This window comes from Heloderma suspectum, chromosome 3, assembly GCF_057233095.1.
Source record: "Heloderma suspectum isolate Gila_16-S chromosome 3, 16-S_ref, whole genome shotgun sequence".
Classification (NCBI taxonomy): domain Eukaryota; kingdom Metazoa; phylum Chordata; class Lepidosauria; order Squamata; family Helodermatidae; genus Heloderma; species Heloderma suspectum.
Window position 1 is genome coordinate 207,717,503 of NC_139460.1, and position 20,276 is coordinate 207,737,778.

Genomic DNA, 20,276 nt, shown 5'->3' on the forward strand with positions numbered 1-20,276 from the left:
GACCTTGGGGGAGCTGGGGGTGGCGATGGCCGAAAGAAAGCTCTGGTGTGGGCTGGTCAATGAAGTCACGAAGAGTCGGAAGCGACTGACCGAATAAACAACAAAAAATAAAATACGTTTCCAGTAAACAGTGGGGCACTTTAAATGTTATCCTACCTGCCTAGGAAACATGTTTGCTTGAGTGATTCCCCTGCAACAGATAACATCTGGGGGTAAAGCCCGTTACAACTTAGAACCAGCATACATCAAAGACCCACATGAACCTGCCTGGATGTTGAGATCCTCCTCAGGCTCTGTTGCAGGTCCCACTGCTGTCGAAAGCAAGGCAGGTGGCAGCCCATGGTAGGGCCTTTCAGTGGCAGTGCGCCATCTTTTCTATACTCTGGAGGCCTGCCTGGCAGGGACTATTGTCCTTTCAGCACCAGGTCAAGACTTCATTTGCTTAAGTTTTTAGATGTGGCTTTAACCAGCAGCTTTAAGTGTACCTGTTTTATTGTCCTGCTATTTTATAATTACATACTGTATTTGTGGTTTTACTGTTTTAATTTTTTATCTGTAAGCCACAGTGGGTTTAAGAGCAGAATAGAAAAATATGAATTAACAAACAAGCAAACCCAATCATGTGGGCTGAGGCTGATAACGTAGGTCCCCACCACAGAATCTGCACTGATTCTGTGGTTGGGACCCATGTGATAGGTCCCTGCCAGTGTGGTTGAGTCATTTATATGTTACCCCAGATGCAGAGGAGTTGCTCACAGAAAAGCATCTCCTCTATGCAGTGAGTGTGACTTTTACATTCAGTTAACAACCCACCTTTAAAAACCTACAATTATTCTGATTGAGTGTTGCATGTTTTAAACCTATTAAAATTAAGTAGCAGTCCCCACACATGGTTACATGTGCCCAGTATCCCACTGATAACAAAAGCAATGTATCCACAATTGAACTGAACAGACTGCAATGTAATTCTCTCAGGTGCATACCGAAATATTTGATTATTCACTTTATCCAACAATTTCACTGTGCAAGAACTAAAAATAAACCATCGTCTTCTTCAGCACGGGAAAGGAGCCATTAAATCCATCTCATCTACAAGCCCCAAACCTACTAGCTATATAAATAGGAGGCTTTTCTGTTCTTATTTAATCCTGTTTCATTTCAAACACACATCTACATTTTCCTTTTTCTACTGCATGTCAACTCACACCAGCAAAGATTAAATATGTAACTATAAAAAGTAAGTTACATATATTGTCATGGGGGAAAAACCCAAGGACTGACAGTCTTTGAAAATCTGCAAAATATTCTTGAGAGGGTACATTTTTAAAGAGGCATTACTGGAGGAGCTGTTTGAAATACAAACACAGCTGTTTGTAGCATATCTGATGAATTTGCTCATTTAAATTTTTCATTCTAAAAATAGGAGATTAAGTAATTCATCCATAAATGCTGTGTCCTATTAATGCAGGTAACCATAGATACCAGTATAAAATTAAGTCAAATAGATTTACATTTGACAGGTTAGAACTTCAAGCAACCCAGTGACATAAGTTCATTTAGTTTTTGCTGTGTATCTCATGCCACAAAAGCTTTATAAAACAAAAGCAATTCTCAAGTAAGAGACATTTTATACCTCATTTGATTATTTAAGTGATAGAAGATGCTAACTTCAGCAGTAATAGGTTGATGTGCTTCTGAAGCAGTAATACATTATGCAACAGATGGGATGTATCCAAGGAACCGCATATTAAGCATGCTATTCAAAATGCCCATAACCTCTCTAGCATAACACACAGGTTTAAATGTGCTACCAAAGCCAGTTAACTGAATACGATTGCACCTCCACCCCAGTCCTTTGGCACAATATTGTCCCCCAGTACTTTAACTGAATAATATTGATCATATTTGTCTCTCACAGACTAAACAAATACCTACGTTTTTGAGTGGTGGGGTGCCATGCCTTCCAATTAAGTCTAGACTGAGGTTGCAGTTCTAAACACACTTACTGAGGAGTAAGCCACACTGAACACAGGGAGAATTACTTCAGAGTACATGTGCACAGGACTGCACTGCAAGGAACATAAGTACTCCACAAGACATGGTTACCAATCAACTTATTTACCTGTTGGATTAAACATTTTTAAAGTTGGTCATCAATCTGTGGCTTATTTATCTGTCCTGATTTGTAGTGCCTCAGACAGAAATTCATGGTACTGCGGTTTCAGGCAATGCCATCTCAGCGCTGGAAGGCTGCTACCCTCAGACTCTGCTCACACATTTAGCATGGTATGGAGCCTACTTCCCTGCAATGTCTTCCTGCACCACTCCAGGAAAGTTTGGATCACATGAGTGGACCAACTGCAGTTCCTTCCTATAATGAGGTGGGAAGGAAGCGTGTAATTTATCCTATCCATATGGTTCCTGTAACCAAACAGTCTCTGCCAAATGTGTACGGGTAGTTTTGTGTGATGCCTTCCAGTATCTCGCTGGCTGTTGTTGGGTGTGTGAATTGGGCCAAAAGACAGCTTGTGAACTGCATGCTTGAGCTTCTGGGATATGGAGACAATCTTCCTCATTCCTTACTCAATTGTCTTTTTATGCAGACATCTGAATTAAATTTCTGGAGAGTTTAATTGGGAAAAAAAATTCCCCTATTGATTAAAAAAAAAAAATTCTTGCATGGCAAGGACATTTTTTTTTTAAATCACCTTCACATTAGCTGCAGCAAAAACATAGAGCTTAACTGTCAAAAAGAGCTATAATTAATGGTAATTGGAACATAAATAAGAGTTTGATTGCCATGCTTTCTGCCACTGGACGTAATCTGAGTACTGGTTATGCCATGTTTAACAAATTGTTTGTTATCTATTATGCATTATTGTTTCCTGTTATGCCTCTGGCTGATGCAGTAGTTTAATAATCTAAATCTAACTCCTGATAACATTAAGAAGAAAGACGTTCATTGTATATTACAACTACCTTTGGGTAAATCTAGACTAAAGAGAGCTGCACTAAAAAAAGAAACCTTTTAAATGTTAGGCCATTAAAAAGCCTGACCTTCCCAAAACTGACTTTCAGTGAACTATTCAGAGGTATTGTTCCTGGGTGAATAAACCATAGTTATAAGCTATGTTTTATTAAGCTGAGAATAAGCACTGGGCCTTCGCCTTTTCCCTTTGTGGTGGCTTTGACACTTTAGTTCTGGCCTCTTTAAACCAAAATTTCCCCCATTTTGGTCATAATGTGAAACTGTGTTTTAAAGCAACCAGAATCAGAGCACCAGAGCGAGCCCCAAAGGGATGTGAGGTCTGTGTGAGATGAGTAGCACTAGAGAGCATGCTGGCCTGATGTTCATTCAAACCTGAATAAACTATGGTTCATTAAGTAAGGAACTTTATATCTAAACTGGCCCAATTTCTTTTTGCAATTGTCTTGAGAGATTTTATAATATGCCTGAAGTATATTTTCAAGCATTCCTCTACTATACAATGTGGATGTTACTAGATTTCCCCATGTACTTTGAAGCAGTAATATTCCCAGACCTTTGTCTCTTTTTATAAAGCCTGCCCCTAAACACACATTCTGCAGATCATTTTTATATGTAAATGTAATCCAGGGATTAGATGATCAGACTAGAAACATGGGTAAAGGGATGGCATTGCTATTTTGGACACTGATCTACCACCAGTCTACACAAATCATTTCATCTCCCCTCTTTACTTTCCTTCTTTCCTACCAATAGGCTCACTTTTCTAGTTTTATGCACATTCAAACGTTTACCAAGTATTTTCACCAGTGAAAAGTGTTTTACTTCAGAACCCACTTGGTTCCAGTTAATGAAGTCCTCTTAGCCTCCCATTAACATCCATGCCTGGTAACCCATGGAAACCCCTTCTGCCTATGCACAAACAGCATTTAACAAAATAGGTATCCCATTTGAAATTAACATCATACAACAGGAGTGCCATAATTTAACTTCAGATGACTAGGTGAAGTTATATTTTACCTTGTTGACAGAAACTGTCAAAGTTGGCTCCACCTTAGATTCTATTTCTTCTGGGGTATAGTAACAAAGGAGTTTGCCACCTTTAAGCACACAGTATAGCCTCCGCCAGCTAGTCAGGTTCCCTACCATTTGCTATAAGAAAGATATCAGTTATTGTCCAAAATCATTAGCATCAGTTTTATTTTCCAATGACCAACATTTTCTAGGGGAGGGGATAATAAATCCCCTCCCCTAAGACACATAACACACATAAGAAAGGCCAGCTTCTCAGCTAATCAGACAACTAAGTTGCCCTTATAACAATGCTATGGCCCTTTAATAAAAACAAATTCACCAAGGGCTTAAGCAAACCTAAGATGTCATAACCAAAGACTTAGCTGGCCATCTTTTAATCTTCATTGGTGTTTGCAACAAGGCAAATAATGCTCTACCACTATTTATGACATGGTTTATCTTTTTTTATCTATACTGCCCAAGTCCTTTCAGTCTGTTCTCCTGCCTTGTGTGCCTGTTCTAATGGACATTCACATGGAATTTTGCTAGCTAGAGATTGCTTATTATCCAGAACACACACGGGAAGATTAACAATCCATTAAGACATACAGTTAGGATAAAAAGCCTGGAAGAAGTAAGGCAGTGCAAAATGAGCAATTCCTGCCCTCAGTGGTCCACACTATTACTTGCTGCAACACGTAGCAGTAAAAGGAACAGATAGCTCTGGAAATAGGCCTATAAAATATTCATTAATTGGACATCATATTTAGGGTTCCCAAATTATTAAATGCTCTTGTCTACTCAACAATGGTGGATAAAAAATTGCCTCTGGATGAGGATAGACTGCTACTTGTACAGCTATTGATATTCCTTTCCCAGTTCTTCAGTTTGTATGCATGCCATACACACTTCAGCTCCCACCCCTGGAGTTTTGATTATTAAGATTACAGCCTATCTACTCAAGCCTCCCAAAGTTCTAGATCATCTTTGCAAAATAAAATAGAATAAAAACTTGTCCACTGTGCAGGGATGAGGACAGCTGCTGCTGGGGCTAACTATATTTTTATGCATTACATATATGTAGAGGAACCTCGTACTAGCAGTTTTGATTTAATGGTAAGTTAATAGGACACAGACTAGATTTTCAGTGTGCTAGAAAGAAAGATGCATATTTTGCAAGAGAGACATTTGAATCAGTTGTACATGGTAAAAGAGGAGTAAAGTCATCTTTCATTCTGTAAAGCTATTTATTTTGCCTGAGTTTCTGATGAAGACACAGGAATCTTTAACTCCAAATAGGGCTTTGCACAAAGTTTGCATTGCTTTTGCAAATTGAAGCTCCTTAGGGCACAATCCCTGCCGGCTGGGGAATGCTGGAAGTTGTAGGACTTTTTCCTGTCTAAACATGCATAGGATTGTGCCCTTCATCTATCTGTCCTCTCTGAAATTAAAGTTGCCTGTTTTTTATAGATCTGCCATTGCTTAAGACTGCAGTCCAATAGACATTTCAGCCAGGTCCCATTTAGTTCAGATGTGTTTACTTCTGAGTAATAAACATGTTTACCATAGGACTTGAGGGGTATTACTTAGGAACACCCATCCCCATCAGTAACTCCTATCAGCCTCTTTTTTAAAAAAAACAACAAAAACTACAAACTCAGCATGGGTAAACTAATAAGCTATTTGTTGGCTAGTAAATGTTTGGACTTATTTGAAAGGCTGGATTTAATTTAACATCTATTTAAACCACCCCACCCCCACAATATATTAATGGGATAGATTTTATAGGACTATGTTACATTTCTTATTTTCACATTTCCATGCATTTCATAGTAATTAGGTAAGTATCCCCAATCTGGATTGTTATACCTAGATTGCAGAATGGCCTTCCAAGGGAGGTGTGCTTGGTCTCTTCTTGCGTTTTCTAAAACATGCATTAAACATAATTTTGATACAGCAGGCATTTTAATTCTCTAACAAAACAATCCTATGATAGCATTCCAGGGGCCATAGGATTGTCTAGGAAAATGCCTCCAAGGTCTTTGTCAGAGCTCCAACCTTGAAGGGGTTTTCCTGACATTGGAGCCCCACTCCTGGCTCCTACCACCCACTGTGGAGGCTTCCATCGTGACTCCAGGTCGGAGCTCCAACCTCACTGATGGGGGGAAATGGCATGTTGGGTGGGTGCCAGTGGGTGGGAACAGCTGAGGATCTGAGGGATCCTAAGTCATCTCAGCCCGACTACCCCCCGAACACACAGAAGGGAAATTTAGATCTGCTTTGAGTCTGGTATAACTGAATTCCCCTTTTGGCGTGGGTCAGGGGAAAGAGGTTAAAATGCCTCTGCTGTTCCTTTCGCCCTGCTAGCATGAGAATGGCAGGACTCTGGAGAGAACAGATCCTCTGAGATTGGAGCGCTCCATCATTTGGACTCCTCACCTATGGGACTGTGATGTAAATGTGTCTGTACCCTATAGCTACCTTTATTACTGCCTAAAAACTGTCACTTTGATTGCTTTTTGATGTACTGCTGTTAGCATAGGAGTTGCTACCCTGTGCTAAGATCCCATGTTGCTATGGTAAACAGTTGCAAGCAGGAACCATGAGCAGGGGAAATAACACAAGTTTCCCCCACATTACTGTCCCCATCCAAGAGTGTAATGATTAGGTTGGAAGAAGCCATACAACTGGTCCTGCACATTAAAAAAAAGCAGGGAGGACACATACTTTAAACAGTATTTGTATAACAACTATGCAGCTTCAAATTGAAATTGGTACTATATACTAAAAGATTGCCTAGCAAAACCTGAACACTGTGTTTTAATTTTTGACCTAACCCATGATAGAAATGTGGAATTGTCAAGATTTAACACAAATGCTGCCTGGTCTTAAATATTCAGCAGCAGCTGTTACTAAATATTATACTAAGCAGGTCTAAGGGAAGAAAGAGACATCCCTAAAAGCAATGTACAACCCTCTAACCCAGGGGTATAAAACATTATGCCTGGGGGGTCAAATCCAGCCCTCTGGGGTTCCCCAGAAGGCCACCACCACCCCCGGATCGTTTGGTGGTTTCCTGGCTTTTATGCAGGTTTTCCTTCATTCTAAAAGGTTGAAATGCCTATCATAGGGCTTAGCTACTGGCAGTAAGAATTTTAAGCTAAAATATGCTGGTATTTTTTGTTATTTTGGCTATGGCCCTGCCCACACCTGAATGTGCCCCCTGAAAGCTTCTCCAAAATTGAATTCGGCCCTCAGGCCAAAAGAGGTTCAACACCCCTGCCCTAAAGCTTAACTGGAATATTTTTTAACTACCAGTAATCCTCAAACAATTATATTTTGCTCTGGCTGCTGTTAAAAAGGTTCATCTTTGACTGCAATCCTAGCTCCCAGTTCCACTGGTTGGAAAAGATCAGGATAAGGTGGAGGAGCTCTGCCAGGGGGAGGCATCTCAGTCCCAGGGGCCTGAGCGAAAGCAGGTGAAAGCTTTGCGGTCATAACTCTACCATCAGTGGTGTTCCTGCTGGCCACTGCCAGCTGTAGATTCTGAAACTGGGTGTTCAGGGCCCCAGGATTGGGCCCCTTACCTACACCATCCTTAGGCTGAAGTAGGTCTTTTCCCTCCCACTAATCTCAATGGAAGAGGAAAAACAACAACCGACAACTGCGGAGAACCACATCCTAAAACCCGCCCCCGACTACCTGCTATGCCTTTTGTGTGCCAGCAAGGCTCTGGATGCCATGGTGGCTCTGCAGCAGATCTCTCCTTCCATCTCACTTCAGATTGCTTTGTTTGTTAGCATACTGGTAAGCCAAGGTGGCCATACTTGTTTCCTCAGACCAAGAATAAAAGTCACCCCCCCCGGGGGGGGGGCGTTGGTGCAGACGTTACACCAGCCAATAATATGCAAGCGTTATTTTGAAAAAGAAATACCTGTTGATTAAGAAATCCAGTCATCATATCCTTGGTCATGCAGGATGGCTGAGCAACTAAATGACAACACATGCTGCCATACAATGGAACCCAAAAGGACGATTCCTCTAGAAAGAAAGCCATGGCAATAGCATATTGTTAAATTGCTTGATAAAAATATTTTTTTGTCAGAACCCACCTACAAGTCATGGAGCAAAGTCTGGAGTTCTGTGCCTCAAACCTATTCAGACAAACCATTTTGTCCAACAAAAGGTGACTTGTGAATTTACTACAGGGTGAAAGCTCCATAGCACATGACTGGAGGGAACTAAAGAATAGTAATTGACTCAACTACCTAGTGCATCCACCAACATGACAAAAGCTGCACACTTGAATCTTCATTTTTGTGGTTTTGAACCACAGTTTATTGTCTCACTTTGGGGCATGATCATTGCCTCTTCATACATTCTTTTACAAAACAAGTGTTCCTATTTCCCCACACACAAAGGGCAGCTTGAGTGGGTTGCTGGTGTGTGTAGTTATGTGTAGAAGTTGTCTGACAATAATAGGAAGACCAAAAGGAAAAAGGACCATCTGCAGCCTGAGTAGTGCAATAGCTTAGTATGGTACTGTTCTGTTCTACAGGAATCCAGAGTGATGTTAAATGTATCCCCAATTGTTCCATGATTCATGGTGATTCTCCAATATTTGAAGAAACATACAAACATGTTTAATCCAACATAGAAGTATTGATTCTGTATATAAAAATACTGGGGAAATTGGCATTCTCTCATGTTTTCCCATTGGCATACTCTGCTCCATACACCATTTTGCTTTTACAATTTGCTCCAGCTTGCAGGCTTGCCATAGGCCACAATTCTATGGCTATTTACTTGGGAGTAAGCCCCCCATTAAGTAAAGTGGGACTTCTTTCTCAGTAAATATGTAAAGGATAAAGGCTTGGCAGAATGTAAAAGCATTACAAGTAACAGCATGAGGAGCAGGGAGCGACTACAGAAGGAATTGTGTCCTCTCATTTTGTCCAAGTTCTCTCCTTCTAAATGCTGCTAAAGTAGCAGAGAGAAAAGCTTTCTTAATATACTCTGCAGGGTTTTGCAGAACATGCAGCAAGAAAAACAGCCACTTCTACTTACTATGAAACCGAGTTGGAATATTTTATTCATTCATTGTTTACCTTATTAAATATGAACGTACCATTTCCCACAACGGTAAGGCTGTGGGTCTTGAAATTGCCCTCAACACTCTCCAGCCCCAAAGATGTATGTGCCAGCAAGCTGTATTTTGCACCACTGGTGAAGACAGATAAAATATGTTTATTTCAGTATTGTGAACAGAGTAGGAGGTTCACTGTCAAAGTCCAGTTAATTCAAAGGCATTTTATTTTTGCTCTTTGTGGTATTATCAAAAAGTGTTGGAAGAATTTATGGCGAACCTAAGCTGTATATACTTTTCTTTGTTCTTGTCTGGGTTAAGTGCTCTTATGTTCTTTCATACTGAGAAAGCTCTGCTTCCTTCCATGATGGCCTGGTGCAGTCTGTTTTCCTGTACCACATGAATGATCACCAGTCACTTCACATCAAAATAATCCTGTATTCTATTCAAATTCTCCCCCCCCCCCCAGTGAATTGGATACTGACTATAATAGGGGTTGGAGTTGTTAAATTAGTTAGCTCTCAAGGGGAGATCTGATGACAGACTAAAGATAACATTGGGACTTCCCCTTAGCTCAGAAGACTAAGGAGGGGTGAGCAAGCAAATGCCTGTCTTATAGCCAGCACTTTTCAGGATCCTTTGTTTTGGAGATGCTTCTGTTTCTCCCTTTTTGGAATGGGGTAATTTTTTACTTCTATTTTTCTGCAACTAAGTACTAAAGCTTCCTGGCCCACCAACAGGGAGCCAAGTATTATTTAAACTAGAAAGGGCTTATCTTTTGAATTTCATTCTTCTTTTCCAACATATACACTCCAATTGCCTGAAATAAAACTAATTTTTACTTTTGCCACTATCATCTGTTGTTGGGGCTCATGGTCTACTCCAGCTCTACCAATGCTACTGCAAGTTTATAGGTCTGAGCCTTACTTTAAGGGGGCTTCCTCTTTTTGTGTTTGGATACTCCACAAGTATTCGGGGGTTCCCAATGTAAAAGGGCCTTTACCTCAAATCATCAGGTGGTAGCAACAACTGAAGGGCAATCTGGGAGTGCTTTTAGGGGGTCACTGAACCCTGCCTTTGATCAAGGGTCAATAAGGCAGTTATTTTTAAAATTATAAATCTTATCAGCTTTTTTGACCTTTAGATGTTTACATCTGGTAGCCTAATCAACACAAAGACTTATTTGCTTTCTCTCATTATATATCGATACAGAGAAGCTGCTTTATGTTTCAGAGTACTTTGGGGTTTGTCCCCAGCAGCAGTTGAACAAGCTCCACTTTCTCTGAACAGCGCAGTCATTTTTATTTGTACCTCTCTCCCCATGCCAAGAGTTGTTATCATAGGGTAATGATTACATTTATTTCACTCATTACACAGGATAAATACCATTGCTGTGCAATTTCCATTAGCACATCAAGAGAAAAATCTCTGAACAGCTGAAAACAAGGTGCTGGTTATAAATTGATTCCAACCAAAAGATTCTCAATCACTAGACAAACACATAAAAGCCATCTGTAATTGAACATTTTTGTTCCATTTTAAATAGCTGTATTTCTTTTTACAGATGAAAATCTTTTTGTGCTGAATGTTCAAGTTAGAGATCCTTACTATTTATAGTGCAAGGTTTGCCAAAGAAAACAAACTACTTCACTATTAAAATATGTTTCACAGTAACATTTTCCTTCTATAACATGAGATTCTCTCTCTTTTTGGCTAACTTCAATATCTCATTTCCAAAATTGTTATCAGTTGCCAGTTTCTTAGTCTTTCAAATCTTTATCAGTTTTCAAATTTAACATGCTAATTAGCACTGCTAGCAATGTTTTGCCTAAATGTTTGAATTAGATTATTGCCTTAAATGGAAGTATCCTTGGAGAAACAGGCCAACCATACTTGCTAGCATTGGAATACTATTTTGCACTTCCATAGCTCTTTCTAGAAGCTCTTTTCAAAACTTTGTGCTATCTGTATACTAAAATGCATACTATCTTCCTGGCTCTGTCTTCAGTAGAATGGCAGCATGTTGTATCAGTGCACCTCATACAAAGCCTCAACCAGCCTCCAGACATTATCATCTGCAGCTTATCTGTGATTAGTGCATAGTTATTCCTATTACAACAACACAAATCTGTGCCAGAATACCCCTTTAATGTTGTACTTCCAAGACTTGTCAGTTGATTCATCCAACTCATTTCCCTAAATTTGTAAACACTTTGCAGAGCATTAATACTACTCACTCAGCATACACATTTCTCCCTTAAGTCATACCAAAAATCACAAGAAGTGATGTGGTGCTGGCATTGCAACAGTATTACACAACTGTACCAGACATATATGCCATTGCAAGCATTTCAGATGGGGATGGCAGGATGTCACATCATCATCGTGAGGCAAATGCTAAAACAGATACTGAAAACATCAATTCCAAACGTGACTATCAAAAAAGGGGAAAAAAGGATAAGAACTTATGCTTTGACGCAGTGGCTTACCCTTAGTCACTACAGACAACCAGTGGTGGGGAGAGGAAATTTATCCAGTGCCTTATTTTTTCATGGAAAATGTTTGGTTTCATAAGTTCATTAGTAAAAATGAATGTATGCCAACTGCAAATACAATATTACGCAAGCTTGGCAATTTCAACGTTGTAATTACATATATGTCTTAGACTGAAATGGAACTAATAAATAGTGAGAGAGAAAATGAAGGTGCCCCAACAACCTTAGTGGAAGAGAGTCGAACTCTGTTGAAACAGATGAGTGTTTGTCAGCATATCATGCACATTTCTTGGGGTTGCTAAATTTAATTAGTGTGTCAACAGTTTTCAGTATTTTTTTGTCTTAAATTTAAACAATGTAAGGCAGAAGTCCCCAACCTTTTGGACCCGTGGGCATATTTGGCAATTTGAGAAACTGCTGTGGGCATCACCACAAAATGCTTAATCAGTGGATCACTGCTTTGGCATCTACCTGTTACATCTATGGATCTTAGGCTGCGTCTTATTCAGCAGATACTTTTGTTTAATGTCTATTGGAAACCACAACGTTTCTTTAATAAGGATTGCCTAATTTGGCTAATTGCTGGCAATGCTAATGCTTCTTTTAATAATATGTTTTGGCAATGTCCAGTAGTTGCTTCTTTTGGGGAGGAGGTTATTACAAAGACAAATTTTGTACTAGAACAGTCTTTAATATTCACTGATGTACATGCTTTTTAAAAGTATTTACCTGCTTCATGGACATTACAAATGGTCACCATAAATGGATTTTCCAAGCCCTTTTGACAGCTAAAAGACTGATATTACAACACTGGAAGGATAAACACTCATCTCCTACAAATGCAGTGGACTGAGGACCTCCAAATGCTTTCAATATTTGAACAGGTGGCATACAGACACCACCTTCAAAGGGATACTTATTTGGATATTTGGTCTGATTTTGTTTGCTAGGAAGCTGTATGCATTTCATATGTGTTTGTTGTTATAAATATATACAAATCCATGTAAGTATATTAAAAAAATGGGGAGGGAATAAATGTAAAAAAGTTTTGCAGGTGCCCGCAGGTGCCACACTGGAGACCTCTTCATGGGCCTCATTTGAGGTGCCTATGGATGCCATGGTGCCCATGGGCGCTGCATTCTGGACTGCTGATGTAAGGGAAGTACATGCTATTGTCTTTAAAATTTTACAAGTATGCGAATAAAAATTTCTATATAATATAACATTTAAATCACATTAAGTGTGCTTTAATCCCCCCCCTCAAATACTTGTGGTGCTTTAGGACAAAAATTATCATGGGATATTTTTTTAGCTTACAAATACAAATAAAATAAACATATTAAATTAAATCTCTCTCTCTTGAGCATCAGAATATTTTCCAGTGCAAACTGAATTTTTTTCTGGAAAGCCCACATCACTACAGACATGAGATGTTCTGCGCCTAGCACAGAATGATAGCATGAGCATATTAGGGAAGTCAGTGTCCACTGTAAAGGGCAGCATTAGTCTCATAAATTCCTACACTTCTCTTGTTTAGGGGAGGGACCATAGCTGAGTGGTGGCACACATGCTTTACATGTAGAAGCTCCCAGATTCAGTCCCTGGCATCTCAAAATAGAAGGATCAGGTAACAAGTAATGTGAAAGACTTCTGCCAGAGACTCTGCAGAGTCGCTACCAATAAAGAGTAGACAATACTGGGTTAGATGAACAAGAAGTCTGACCTGGTATAAGGCAGCTTTCTATGTTCCTATTCATTCTTCTGAACCTCACTAAATGATCACTGTGAGAAAGCAGCCCTGACACAGAGCAACTAGCAGTACAAGAAAGTCCAGGATGCCTTCGGTTGACAGCCAGGACAAGAAGCAGCAGAAATCAATCTCTATCTCACTTCCAGTCAAATATAGGTACAACTTGTCTTGGCCACTGGAAAACAGGCATCCACACACATCCCAAGCTAAAAAAAAAAAAGGAAACTGTTCAATCAGATTCCTTTGGTTTGACCTCTGGGAGGAACCTAATTGCCAGGTTCTATGTACTGCTGCTGAGATAACAATCCAAATAAACTATGCAGGTGTATCCAAATTGCCAACGGAAGGAAAGGAAATTGCCAGACCAGATCTCTGCCTCCTGACCCCAACTAGTAGTGGGAATGTCGATTTTTAGAAAGTAATTGTTAAAATGCCAGTCTACACACTTGATCAACAGACACAAGTTCTACAAGTTTGGCTTGAAGTGCTGTCTAGGATCCTGTTCTAGCTTTGGCCAGATTTCCTTTCTTCCATTTCCTCAGTCATCCAGCAATGCATAGGATGTATTACTCTCCTACGTTCCAAATAATATTAATAATTTAATCTTTGTAAGCCTTTGATTTGACAAAGCTTGATGTTCCAATTTTCCTATTTTGTCTTCCATGTAATAAAAAGTGGGTGGGCTAAGTTGCCTCAGATGACTGTTGCATTTTTTTAAATTAAAAAAAAAGTTGCAAGTTGGTGAGGTCTTGCAAATCTGTATTGATCCAGAGATACTTACAACACAGTTACGCTTTCAAAACATAGGTCTGTGATTGCTTTATCCACAATAAGCAAGTCCGTATCAAAAATCCAAATATGCTATGCAGGTGTATCCAAATTGTCAACGGAAGGAAAGGAAATTGCCAGACCAGATGTCTGCCTCTGACCCCAACTAGTAGTGGGAATGTCGATTTTTAGAAAGTAATTGTTAAAATGTCAATCTACACACTTGATCAACAGACACAGAATACTTTTTCAGATACTTAAAAAAAAAGATCATCCCCACCCAAACCACCAAAAATCCTGGGTTTAAATTAGGGAACAGTTCACTCACAGTATGACTGCATCAGTGAGCAACAAGGATTCAAGGTTGCCATCATCTAATGTAGAACTGAGTTTCTTCCCAGTAGCTTTCCCAATTGAGGTTTTCAACTTCTTAACTAGCTTCTTGGGCGTGTTTGTTATAGTTGAAGGTTCGTCAGTACAACAGCAGCTGTAGACTTCAACCTTTAGCTGGAAGTCTGGCCCAGCTTCCTCGCTAGAAAGAATTATTTCACAGCTTTAGAAGTACAATTGCTAAACTATCACAAAAATAAAATAAAACTACAACTAGGTATTTATTTAATTAATGTATTGGCTGCTCTTCAGTGAAGTACTATTTAGTCTCTAAGTACAATTTAAAACAATACAATAAATCCTCCATTTTAACAGCACAGGTAGCCCCCAAATCGAAAGAATCCAGCAAAGCCAGTATGGTGTAGTGGCTAGAGTGTTGGACTGGGAGCTGGGAGATCCGGGTTCTAGTCCCCGCTCAGCCATGGAAACTCACTGGGTGACTTTGGGCCAGTCCCAGACTCTCAGCCCAACCTACCTCACAGGGTTGTTGTTGTGAAGCTAAAATGGAGAGGAGGAGGATAATGTAAGCCGCTTTGGGTTCCTTCAGGAGGAAAAAAGGCGGCATATAAATGCAATCAATCAATCAATCAAAGCCATAAAGACAATACTAAAACAAATGATGAAATATGCTGGAATGTCTGGGCAAATAAAAAACATTATTTGCCTAGTATTGAAAATACATCAGCACTGACCCTAGGAGAGCTTCTTTGGGGATGGCATTCCAAATAGGAGGAACCTCAACCCCCAAAAGCCTTCTCTCTGGCTACCACCTGCCCAGCCTTAGATACTGGGGGGACCTGGAAGAAACCGTCTGATAATGAATGGTTCAGGCAGGCTCATACAGAAAAGGCAGTCCTTCAACTCTCATCAATTCATACAAAAACCAAGTGGTTTTTAACAATTTAACCCAACAATCAGCAATCTGAAAATTTCTGCTAGAATAAGGTATTTTATACAGTGAAAAAGGACAGTGCTGGCTGTCTAAAAATAAAACCACTGACTGGGTTCACACAATTGTTGCAGCAGTGGTGCCCACTGGTGCTATCCTGAAAATTCAAGCCACAATTGAATGTTTAAAATGGCTGCTGGCACACACCGCAGCCCACCATGGCTTAAATAATTGTATGTATCTAAGTTGTTGAGCTTTAACACAAGGCCTTTTGTCAATACAATGGGCATTGAATCAGGATACTAAACCTGTGGAATTAATTAGGTAATCGTTAAGAGTATCAATTTCAGTAAATATGTGTTACATTTTAGTCTCCACACAAAGGTGCATTTGGACACCTGTGTATATTTTATGTACACAGTTATATACTTGTATGTACATAAAATCACACACACCCAGGCTACAAGCTTTAACTAAGCAGGGAGGAGGGAGGAGAAGAGCATCAACAAATCCTCACTAATTGTCAAGTTCAAATTGGATCAGTTACCCACAGCAGATCCACGACAAAAGTAGATACAACCTGCAAGTTCTACAAGTTTGGCTTGAAGTGCTGTCTAGGATCCTGTTCTAGCTTTGGCCAGATTTCCATTCTTCCATTTCCTCAGTCATCCAGCAATGCATAGGATGTATTACTCTCCTACGTTCCAAATAATATTAATAATTTAATCTTTGTAAGCCTTTGATTTGACAAAGCTTGATGTTCCAATTTTCCTATTTTGTCTTCCATGTAATAAAAAGTGGGTGGGCTAAGTTGCCTCAGATGACTGTTGCATTTTTTTAAATTAAAAAAAAAGTTGCAAGTTGGTGAAGTCTTGCAAATCTGTATTGATCCAGAGATACTTACAACACAGTTACGCTTTCAAAACATAGGTCTGTGATTGCTTTATCCACAATAAGCAAGTCCGTATCAAAAACCTGAGCTCCTATTTTGAGTAGGCAAAAAACCGAATAACGCTGGGTTCCTGCAAAAAAGCCAGAAGAAATACTTCAAAAGATATGCTATATCACACAATATGAATGTATTTCTGTAAGAAAAGCCCAAACAGTGCAAGATGGATATGTTAGGGCACAATCCAGTCCAAACCCTACATGTATCATGGGCCCCGTGCAGCTCTCTGTGTGCTGAAGGGAGGTCAGAAGGAGGAAATTTCACATGTGGGAACAGCATGCACAGGAGGGGATGATTCATCTAGTAACTGGATCATGTCCTTAGTGTCCATGTAACTATATATTAAGCAAAACATTTACTTTGTTGGTGAACTTAAAAAGCGCACAAAACCTAGCACAATTTCCAAAAGAGTATAATAATTCAGCAGTATTTATACTGCATTAACAATACATTATATTTGCACCTTCAAAATTTATGAAAATTATTTCATCCCGAGAGGACTACATTTTTAAAAAATAGAAAGCCATTAAAACATCTTGAGGGTATATACTGTATTATGAATGCGCAATGAAGGATTAGAGGATTTTGTTGTATTGAGCCACTCTGACCTTACAGAAATTCAAAGTAAAATCAATGGGGTGAGGGTGGGGGGAGACAGCTAGAAAAGACTCAGGGTTAATCTCCATGACACAGCAAACTGCATGCATTTGTGAAGACAAGCCAATAATCCATTCAACAGAAGGCAAACTTTCATTTAGATAGTACATTTCAGTGTTTCAACTGTCAGGAGTACTTCCTGTAACGTCCTCTGACGTTTCAACACTCCTACAGCCCAACATGTGGAAAGAATCATAAACTTCTGCCACTCTACGCTTTTTCCAAGTAGCACATGTTAAGAACTATATATTTCTAATCAGCCTGTTTCAAATAACTGCAATCAACATTATCATGGTAAACCTTAGGTCTTTTGTGAGGTCGCATGTCAAGTGAGAAGTAATTCTGCAAAATGTTCTCTGCTGAACTACTAATAAAGAGAGGGAGCTCTCCTGCTTAGTTTTACATAACCAGTTTAAAAAACAAACATACATACTGTCTTTGCTGCTGAAGTGATCAGAGCCTTTCCACATCAATGGAATTCGGAGATCTAAAACAAACAGGAAAAAATAACATTGGGAGATATGCTGCAGTCCCAATACAATCCAAAAATTCAGAATTGCTTTTCTTTTCATCCTTATCTAGAACTAAATCAGGCACACTCTATTCCAACAGCCAGCCTAATCAATCAGCATCAATTACAAAGTTCCCTTTGGCGACATTTTGCAACAGTGTCAACTGAAAAGGCACTTTCGGTGAAGGGAAGTTTAAATCTTACATAAAACTAACTAAAAATACTTAGAAGATGGGAGCATTGATGTATGTGAGTTGAAGTCCATTATTCAGTCAAGATAATGGTGCTATTTTAGCTTGGGAACATTTATTTTAGAGATAAGAAGCACAGCTCAATGATAGCTATTTTGTATGTATCAAGTCCCAGGTTCTGTTGAAGGAACAAGGGTATCAGGAATGGATAAGACCTCTACCCCAAACCCTGGTGAGTCACCGCCATCCAGAGTAGACAATACTGGGCGAGCAGGACCAGTAGTCTGACCCAGTGTAAAGTAGGGGTGTACGAACCCCACTCACTGTTCCGGGTGGCGGCGTCTGCTGGGGGGGGAAGGCGATCCGTCCCGCCCCCCGGAATCCTGCCCGGCTGGCTCTGCTCCGCAGCAAGTCTGCGGAACTGCTGGCTGGGCCCATCCGCAGCTGGACTGCTGTTCACTGCCGGGCTGCTGCGGCCACAAATGGTGGCCAGCGTAGTGGCCACCATTTGCGTCCCTACGTTAGGCCGTGATTGGCTACGTATATATTTACATAGCCAATCATGGCCACGGACGCAAATGGTGGCCGCTATACTGGCTGCCATTTCGTTCCGCAGCCCAGAAGCGGATGCAGACGATGCCACAGAGCAGCTGCCGCTGCCAGGTAGGATCCATCCCAGGGGGATTTCGGGGGGTGTAGTCCGTTCTGCCACAGACTCCGGGGGGCCAGATTCTAAAGAATCCAGCCTCATTGGAGTCCATAGCGGATTTCTCCACCATCCCTAGTGTAAAGTAAAAAGGTAAAGGTAAAGGTGTCCCCAACCAGTCGTGTCCGACTCTAGGGTGCGGTGCTCATCCCCGTTTCTAAGCCGAAGAGCCAGAGCTGTCCGAAGACGCTTCCATGGTCATGTGGCCGGCATGACTGAACACCGAGGTGCACGGAACGCTGTTACCTTTCCCACCAAGGCGGTACCTATTTATCTACTTGCAATTTCTTGCTTTCGAACTGCTAGGTTGTCAGGAGTAAAGTACAGGTCCATAAATGCACTTGCCAGCTCATCACCTGCAAGCACATTTATTCTGGCGAGAAGCCTCAGCACCTCACAAGCTTTGCACTGCATCTCGGAGAGGTTTGAGAAGCAGTGAGATCTCTTAGTGCTTGGAAAGCGTCTCCTTAGACTGGTATGAGGTCTAGATTGGATTCCCCCATTCTTCTCCCAAGCCTGAAAAGGTATAGAGGGAATCTGACTTGTGCTGCCTTGCAGACAGGCTTGCAAAACAGTGAGATCAAAACTGCCTAGCAAACCGGGTTTGCAGCTCAGAGATGGGGGAAGAGGGTGGAGGCTTTCTGCTATAGTTGCACTGGGCTTCAGATGCACTGGAGTACTTCTAAAACGTGGTGTGACATCACAGGGGAGGTGCAGGATTGGCAGAAACCACAAACTTTGGCTGGCTAGCAAGGCCACCTGAAATTTGGGGACCCTTGAGAATGGCATCTCCTGCTATCCTTGAGGAAAATACACCCCACTATTTTGAAGTCATGGGAGTATTTTGCATGGAATATTTTATTTTTGCCTTGCCAACTAATAAGCAAAATGATCTAAACACCACAGCAAGTAGATACTAGGAGACACTGTCATGTTGCATGTTTTTCCAACACCTTTGGAAAAAATTAGGATAAACTTGGCTTGAAGATGAAGAGATGCATCCAATAATCACAGAAAGAGTTGAGATGTTATGTTTTATACTGCTTACTAAAACTGCAGTTTATTATATTCACTCATTTGCATTTAAGAATAAAAATCAAAGTAACTTGGCTTTAGAGTGATGCTTCATAAAGAGTACAAAACATACAGGGAAATGTGGGGTGGCAGAAGTGAACAGTTTTATGTCAAGAGCGATTAGGTCTCCATCAAATTCATCAGCAGACATTCTTTGACCTATAGAGCACATTATCGAAACCTCGTATTTCTGCAGTAAATCCCTTTGTGAATGTATTCTCATGAGTCTCTGCTTCAAAGCTTTCTTAGTATTTAATCAGACAATAGGTTATCCTTTTTCTTGGAGTCACATTAAGGTAACAAAAGCCCACACTGAAGCAAGATTAAGGTAGGACTTAAAACTAAACAGATAAAAGCTGGCAATCATAGTATAAATTTATTATTTTCAAAAAAGACTGGTGGTTATTTTCTTCAGGGCTTCATCAGAAAATCACCTATGAATCAAATCATATATGCAGGCAGTGTGCAGGCAGGCAAACAAAAGTTTTGTAGTTTGGGCTGGCAAGATGGTAAATTAGGGCTTTTATTATTTATATAGCATCATCAATGTACACATCTTCCCTTCACGATTCCCTTTATGCCCTAGGTCACCATGGTTCTGTCCTTAGTTGATTTTCCTCATATCTGTCTAATCGTTATTTCAAGGTTAGCTGAAAATCTTGTTGCTTCTCCTTGATTTCTCAGCAGATTCTGATACCATTGACTATATCCTTCTGGACTGGCTCTGTGAGATTGGTGCAAGGGGTTCTAATATTGCAGTGGTTCCACTCCCACCTCTGGGGTTGGTTCCAGAGGGTGATATTGGGGGCT

At 40.3% G+C, this 20,276-nt stretch overlaps 1 protein-coding gene across 2 annotated transcripts in view; it reads right to left on the reverse strand.

Moving 5' to 3' along the window:
- The window catches only part of RTKN2 (rhotekin 2), a 52,447-nt gene that overhangs the window by 17,521 nt on the left and 14,650 nt on the right, over positions 1-20,276 (reverse strand). For both annotated transcript variants that reach the window (XM_084845369.1, XM_084845368.1), the window contains exons 4-9: positions 17,418-17,471; positions 16,283-16,400; positions 14,428-14,631; positions 9,129-9,223; positions 7,935-8,041; positions 4,007-4,138 (exon numbers count right to left, since the gene is read on the reverse strand). In XM_084845369.1, coding sequence (XP_084701495.1) covers positions 4,007-4,138; positions 7,935-8,041; positions 9,129-9,223; positions 14,428-14,631; positions 16,283-16,400; positions 17,418-17,471 — 710 coding nt within the window. The remainder of the gene's footprint in view (positions 1-4,006; positions 4,139-7,934; positions 8,042-9,128; positions 9,224-14,427; positions 14,632-16,282; positions 16,401-17,417; positions 17,472-20,276) is intronic.